Source organism: Mobula birostris, chromosome 31, assembly GCF_030028105.1.
Source record: "Mobula birostris isolate sMobBir1 chromosome 31, sMobBir1.hap1, whole genome shotgun sequence".
Classification (NCBI taxonomy): domain Eukaryota; kingdom Metazoa; phylum Chordata; class Chondrichthyes; order Myliobatiformes; family Myliobatidae; genus Mobula; species Mobula birostris.
In genome coordinates, this window is record NC_092400.1 from 6,295,379 (window position 1) to 6,303,189 (window position 7,811).

The following is a 7,811-nucleotide window of genomic DNA, read 5'->3' on the forward strand; positions in this document are numbered from 1 at the left end:
ATTAGGTACAGGAGGCATACAATGAAGGGGCTGCTGAGTGTATATAGTTACCATAGGTCAAAAGAGTTGGGACAATTCAAGCAATTGTTATCCCTCTCTATGTGAAGTTATCCCCTTATGCCCATGAATGCCATGAGTGATTCATATTCATTCTGAAGGGAGTGAATACCATAACAATATCCCTTTCCCCTCCTCCCTAGGTGATAATGGACCTGTGACTGCATGTGATGAATGGAAAATATTATTAAAATTAATGTAATGAGATGCAAAGTGACTAAGAATTGAAAATAAATGCAGTTCAATATTTAAAATGTCATTTTTATTTTCTTTAGATCTCGTAGAATTCCTGCACAGAACAGTTCGGAAAACTGCAGCCAGCCATCCCCATCTGAACCCTGGGTCATCACGTACAAACCCTCAACCATACTGTTCTTCAAGAAAAAGCTGAAGGATCAACATGGAGATCGAAGTCCACTTGTGGGTGACTAACCCACTGCAATGACAGAGACCACCACTAGTCCTCGCCATGAAAGCTCCTTTAACTTATCTTTCAGTTGCAACATCTGGCACTTTGATACCTCATTGTGAAGATGACTTTAAGCTCACTGAATTAAGCACTTCACAGCAGACACAGGCATTATTGCATGTCCTTTCGAAACACCATCAGACCAGTTGACTAGCATCTCCAAAGCAAGTGTCCAATAAAAATCCAAGATCTTGGAAATGTTGGTACAAGGTGTTTCTACAGTTCATAGATATTTGCTTGAAGATCTACTGGGCCAGTTATTAAATGGCCAGTTAGCTCATCTGACTCCCAGAATCTTAGATACTGATTCAGGTTGGTGTCAAATCAATTCTTCGAGCAAGAACACTTTTGCAGATGATTCCTCTGTCAAATCAATGCCAGGACTATACAGCTCTTCTAGTCCATGCTTGTCTGCACTAGTTCGTTGAACTCTACGGGTTATTTCTTGTCAACTGCAGAAGATTAAAATGTTTTCACAACAAACCTCCTCTTAAATTCTTGAACAATCAAGTTCTGGGAAAAGACTATATTAGTTTCCTGCAGGAAATTGTTGCAAAAGCAGCAAAAATGGGCTCACTTTAGCCTTTGAAGTCTTTGATGTATGACACGCAAGCAGATTGCAGGACATTGAAAGAATCACAGGAAGGGTCCAGGAATATATTCAACTCTATACGTCTATAACAGCAATCCATTGGGAATAAAAACCCACGAATGGACTTTGTGCAAAACGTAATTCCATGCTTGCTACAGCTGGCAATTCTGGTCTGGCTGAGTAAGCTGGTAATGGGTTAGTTATGCTGGGGTTGTCTCCATATGGCCAAACTGAAACGATAATCAAGTCTCTCCTGCCTCTTTAGAAAAGCTTAAATCCAAAATAAGGAGTGTTTTTGTGTGTGTGTGTGTGTGTGTGTGTGTGTGTGTGTGTGTGTGTGTGTGTGTATGTGTGTGTATACATAATTTTGTTTTATTTATTTACATTTACTCCTCTCTTTATTAACATCTCACTGGTGGACACTTCACCTGGCACCCTTTTTCTTCTCCTAGTTCATCACTGGCACTAAGGTGTTACAGGATTCACAAGGAGAACTGTTAATGACTGGGGTTGACTTTCCCTACAAGAAGAAAGCATCTAACTCTTGTTCAACACTTGTTCCATACTCTCCTTCATATCCCTGGGTAAAGATGAAAATTCTGCACATTTATCTCCAAGAAAAAGCACTTAAACCACCACCAAGACAAAGAAGGACTTCAAGCTGATTTTTGTTGGTTGAGATCATCAGTAAGTCAGGCAGAGCATCCACTGCTCAGGGAGGCATTAATACATCAAGGTCCTGAAGACTATCTGTACAAGAGTATCATTAAGTACAAATGCAGGAAGAAATTCTACACAGAAGTGAGAAGTTCAAACTTAATTAAGCCCTTTCCATATGATGTAAACTCTTTGTTTCCAGTCAATTGTGCAGAGCCATTATATGGTAGAGGGAGTGTTGACACTGGCCTGAAATTGTGACTGGCGCCTCATTATCATTGATGGATGAGCTACTGTTGGATGTGGAAGGATAGAAACATGGAGCTGGGGCCTGAGGCAGCAGGCAGTCACCGTACAGGAGATGGCCCACACACATTCTCATCAACTTGCTCCATAAAAGTTGCCACAACATTTTCTTTACAGCACATCTCTTTTGGAAGTATATTTAAGCATTCTTTATATGTAGGATACTAATTCCCCTAATATTGGGCTTTGGTGTGAAAAACGTATGATACAGATTTGTTAAAAAAAATATGGTTGCCACTGTAGCATAGTGATTCGTGCAGCACTATTATAGCTCGGGGCGTTCTCTGGAGTTCAGAGTTCAGAGTTCAATTCTGGCACCTTCTGTAAGAAGTTCCTATGTTCTTCCCATGTGAGTGAGGGCCTCCGTCAGTCTGAGTTGATCATGGATATTGCGTCCTAGCTGTCTTGATACGCGGGCTTGGGCAGTACAATATGGAGAGCAAGCCGTTCCCATGCATCTGAAGAACCCAAAGGAACGGCAGAGACCGATACAGTTTGGTACCAGTAGCATCGCAGGAGTTCAGATTGAACCAGTCAAGATTGAATTTGATGTAGGACTGCCTTGGGGGTTCCAACTCTGGCCTTTTCCCTCGGTGTTTACTCCCAAAGCCTTCACCATGAGTGGGTATAACTGCAAGGCAGCAGAGGTTTGAGATCAGAGTTTTCTTTCTCCTAGGTGAGCTGTCAACCACAGCTGATGAGCCCCATCTGCCTGAAGTGACTAGTTTTAAGGCACCAGTAACCCAGCTTTGACCCTTCTCCTGTCAGTAGAAATGACTCCACTGGGCTTAGTAGCTAAGCCACTGTAAAGGCCAGGAGCTGGACTTGTTTGTCAGAGGCTATTTGTCCTTCCCATAAGCGTGTGGGTTTCCTCCTGGTGCTCCAGTTTCCTCCCACATTCTCAAGATGTACCAGTTAGTAGGTTAATTGGTCATTATAAATTGTCCTATCATTAGGCTAGGGCTAAGTAGGTGGGTTGCTAAGTGGATGCTTGTTGGGCTGGAAAGGCCCTAAGTAAGTAAATTATTAAAATAGAATAGGTACAAGGAAATACCTTCTTCAGCCTGTTCCATCATGCACCGAGATCGTGATTGATCCTCAAACTTAGCATGGTGTTAACCAAATCCCTATAATCCTTAAAGCGCAAAGTTCTCAGCACCAGGTGCATTCACTGTCTGAGCATCCATTAGTTGCTGGGTTAGAGGTTTTTGTGTGAAAAAATAAGTTCTTCTCATCTCAATACAAAATGGCAATTATTTCAACCTGAGACTACATCCCTACTTCCGGTCTCCCCATCTGGAGCTTTCTCAACATCTACCGTGTCTGTCTCTCTTAAAAGTTTGTACTACACTAAGGTGGTCTTCCATCTCGATACCCAAGAGGGCATGTCCAGCACTTGTTTCATGCTTGTCAAGGGGTCAATATACTTCCATTGGGATGGTGGTAGAGGCAGATACATTAGGGACATTTAAGAAACACTAATATAGGCACATGGATGATAGGAAAATGAAAAGCTATGTAGGAGGGAAGGGTTAAATTGATCTTAGAAAGTTGGCACAACATAATGCGCTGAGGAGCAGTTACTGTATTGTTGGGTTCTATGTTCTATTTTAGTCTGGCAACTGATTAATTTAGCTGGGGATGTCAAGATTTATATTAATTTACCAAAAAAGAGAACCCTTAACAGTAATTCAATGGGAGTGTGACGCAAGGAAGAGCATGTACAGGTTCTCTGTCGGAAGGAAGTGCTGCTGATTGTGGGGGTTCAGTACAGAGCACCAGAACAGCACCTGAATAGAGACAGAATGGCGTCTTTCACATCTGAGGTAAATGTCGGTGTTTGGAGCTCTGGGCTAGTCATGCATGAAATTACACCCTGCCAGACATTAAAGATAGACCAAAGCCTAATAAACCTCAGGCTAAATATCTCAGATATCTGCTACAAACAGTCAGCCTTTTCAATACATCAAAGGCCAAAGTGAATGTTGCTAGTTGCTAAAAACCTCTCCCTTTTGTTGTATATATATTGTGACAGGATTAAGAAAAATATTGTTTTTACCCCTAAGCTACATTAATCATAAATGCACTGAAATTGAGCAAGGTTGAAATAAATTATTTTATGAGAAAAAATTTTGAATGTATTTGCAGCATTTGGCTCTTTAAACCACCATCTAATCAGAGTTAATGAGTGATGGCATGTTGACATGTGCTAGAACTGACTGGCAAAGTGCCAGAATCTTCCTATGTCATCTCACAACTCTGTGGGATTATTTTTTTGAGGAACACTGGTAATACTAAGAAAAATTACTGTGGGGGGAAATGAAACAATATCCACCTCATGTGAAACGTATCCAGTAAAAGGTGTGAAAAACATATCAAAAATGTAAACAAGAGCTTCCTTGATATTCCAATGCACAGGTGTGTATGTTGCTGTGTAAGTCCATGCAGACTTAGTCCAAAATGAGAAAGTACATTTAATATTCAGAGATGTAACATGAAACGGGTTATTGAACAGGATAGAGGCACAGAGCCACACAGAAATATGGATTCAGTCCTTTGACATCCCTAAATAATCATCTTCTTGTATTGGCTTGACATTTACAGCCTGAATGAAGTCCAGCAGTAAAAGGACCAAGTTTAGTTTTGGACTTTGGAAGTGTGCTTTAAATGGCCGCGTTATTGTGAAAGTGCATTATGTGCCCATTTGTGAAAGTGTCATCAGTAAGATTCCTGAATATTTCTTCAAAGGATCCTGTGAACAATACAAGGTCTCTCATGTTGCAATACAGGACTTAGAGTGCTGCCAGTAGGATCCAGTTTGAAGTTACACGTTAATAATACATTTCAAACTCTGGAAGAGTTTTTAATTACTTTTAGTATGTGAGGGGCAACACGAATTTTCAAGCTTTTTGAGAAGAAACAAATCTGCATACTTGGCATGTTCTTACATGCACTGTTGTCCTTTCTTCTACCAAAGTTGGCTTTTAATTAGGGTAATTGAGCAATGATAATTAAGGTCTTGTCCCTTACTTTGCATGGGATGTTTTCCTGATTTTCTTTTTGTTAACATTAGTGTGGGGGAAGAACTTGGACTTGTGGAAATTTCATTGTCTTTATCAGGAACAAGATGATGTATTGATTGGAATGTAGTTAGGCCTAGTGATTGCTCATTTGATTTTTCATTTGAGATCATTGGCCCTGCTTTTCCTACAATGCCTGTTGCCTCAAGTTATCTCACTTTGGTTGAGAGCATGTCATTGCCCTGGCCCCAGACTTTTCCATTTTAGCTGTTATTAAGTGAACATTACAGTATTAATGTGGTTCAGTGGAATAAATTCCAACAAGCTGAAATTTTCTGCAGTCAAGATGCAGTTTGAAGTTTGACTGACTGGCCTCTGAGAAATCTGGGCAATCAATGGCATTTTTTAAAATTCATAAACATAGCTGGGGTTTTTGAGGCCATAAATGTCCATCTCAGAGGCAATCAATAATAGATCAAACCACTGCACACCCCATAATCATAGACTGTACCTTGTGTTATCCATCTTCAGTTATAATTTCTCCCTTACCCTTGTACATAGCCTTGTTACTGATCCGACACTGAGGCGTAAGGCTCTTGTACTGAGATTTGGATCCTTGACACCATCAGAAACTTTGGAATAAATGGATAATGTTAAAGGGGAGGAAACGGCTGACATAATGGCATGGATAGTCGGGCCACAGTTTTGCAGCTGCAATGACCTGGGGTCAGTCCTGTCCTGTGGTGCTGCCTGTGTGAAGCTTCCACAGGGTCTCCCTGTGACCGCATGGGCTTCCTCTAGATACTTTGGCTTGCTCCCACGTCCAGTGGTATTCTATATAGAGTGGTCATTGGCCACTGTAAACTGCTCCTAGTGCAGATGGATGATAGAATCTTTGGAATGGTGAGAAGGGAATATAGTGAATATAGATTGCAAGGGAAATTAGTGGAGAGAAAAGGATTGCTGTGTGAGCTGGAACAGACACGCTGGCTGAATGGACTCGAATGTCAGTAGTCTGTATGAATACTAAGTAAAATGGAAATTCTCAGTAGGCTAGAGAGCCCACACAGGGAAGATAGATACAGAATTCACATGTCAGGTCAACAAGAAAGAATTCCTATATCTACAGTAAAATTCTAATTATCCAGCAAGCTTTGATAGTGCAGGACTAGTAGATTTCCGGACTACTGGATATTACACTGGCAGAGGCTGATATATCAGCATGATTACCTGAGACAGTGTAACCACAGGAAAGGACGATAGGACGGTTATCCCACCATGATAGGACGGTTCAGAAATGGGGCACATATTCAATCTTCTGGACAAAAGGCCCAGACGAATGAGAGGAAAATCTTGTCTTGACATTGTTAATATCTGAAATTCATTGAAAACAAATTAATTAGAGTTCTTAAGGGGGAATTGGATAGGCATTTGAAGGAATACACTTTGGAAAGAAAAATGGAGAATGGGTTGAAATTGCTTTACTGGAAGACGGTGTGGATTCAGGGGCCAAATAGACTACTTTTATACCACAATAATTCTATGAGTCATGAAACCTTAAATTCTAGTGTATAATACACTCTTAATCTGCATTATATAGATCATATTGGTATTTAAGTTACAATGCATTGAAAAGGCCAGTTTTGCAAAATTGGTATCCAATAGAGATTCATATACTGGATTTTATTGTGGTCACTGGATAATGAAAAGCATCCTTGCATAAATCAGTCACTTGTCCCAATTTGTTTTTGTCACCCCGTCTTAATTTTTCTAAGGACTGTTCCTTCAGTGTTGCTTTAGGCTTTGTTTTCTAAAACTAAAGAGGGGCTCCACTTGCTACATTGGAACTTATGATCATTATAATTTGACAATGTGTTTTGTATACCTTGTGATTAGACTCCGATTACCCTTAACCTCAGTTTGGGCCAGGGTCATCTGGAAGTGCTGAGCCACTGTTGAGAGGATTGTCGGATAGACAGCCAGATGGCCCCATTTTCTGCGTTTCCTTTTTTTTGGGCTTTGAATCCAATTATTGCATCAGATCACTTTTCATTAAGTGCCCTTGGCCATCTTGAGGAAAGCAAACAACAATACCTGTCAAAATTACCATTAATCCTAAACAAAGTGGGCAGTAAACATAAGGTACATTTTACACAGTTCAACAACTTTAAGATAGCGGATGGTTGGGAAGCACTTAGAACCAATCTTCAAATTAAAGGGAGGATTGCATTCTCTTTTATGTTGGAAATCATTGCCAGGAATACCACCGATCCCTTTTACAATAAGCAAAAAAAAAACAAGTGGAAAGAGTTTGTGGGGAGAGAAATTCCTTTCCAAGATCATAAGAAAATGGAATTAAGCTTTTTTCTTGTTAGGCCTTTCCAGATATGTTAATATAAATCTCCACAAAAGTGCCAAATGCTAATCTTGGCAGAATATTGTCTATAAGTGTTAGACACTTGCTACAAACTATAGAGAGAATATAATGAGACAAGTCTCTCCTGGAAAGAAGTTGCAAAATGTGGAATTTATTTTATTGAGAAATGTGTTTTTGGATACATAAATATTTCTAAAGCATTTAGAAACTGAAATTATCTTCATTTATACTTGGTCATGCTTTGGAAGATAAGACGAAGATATCTGGTGTAAAGTTATATTCTACCGGGGAACTTCTTAAGCTCCTTTTATGTCTCCCATTCTCCATTAAGAA

General features: G+C 40.0%; 1 protein-coding gene across 3 annotated transcripts in view; it reads left to right on the forward strand.

Annotated features, from left to right (window-relative positions):
- Window positions 1–4,162, forward strand: part of kremen1 (kringle containing transmembrane protein 1) — a 225,732-nt gene extending 221,570 nt beyond the window's left edge. For all 3 annotated transcript variants that reach the window (XM_072247519.1, XM_072247520.1, XM_072247518.1), the window contains one exon: window positions 333–4,162. In XM_072247519.1, coding sequence (XP_072103620.1) covers window positions 333–489 — 157 coding nt within the window. In that variant the 3' untranslated portion in view covers window positions 490–4,162. The remainder of the gene's footprint in view (window positions 1–332) is intronic.
- The last annotated feature ends 3,649 nt before the right edge of the window (window positions 4,163–7,811 follow it).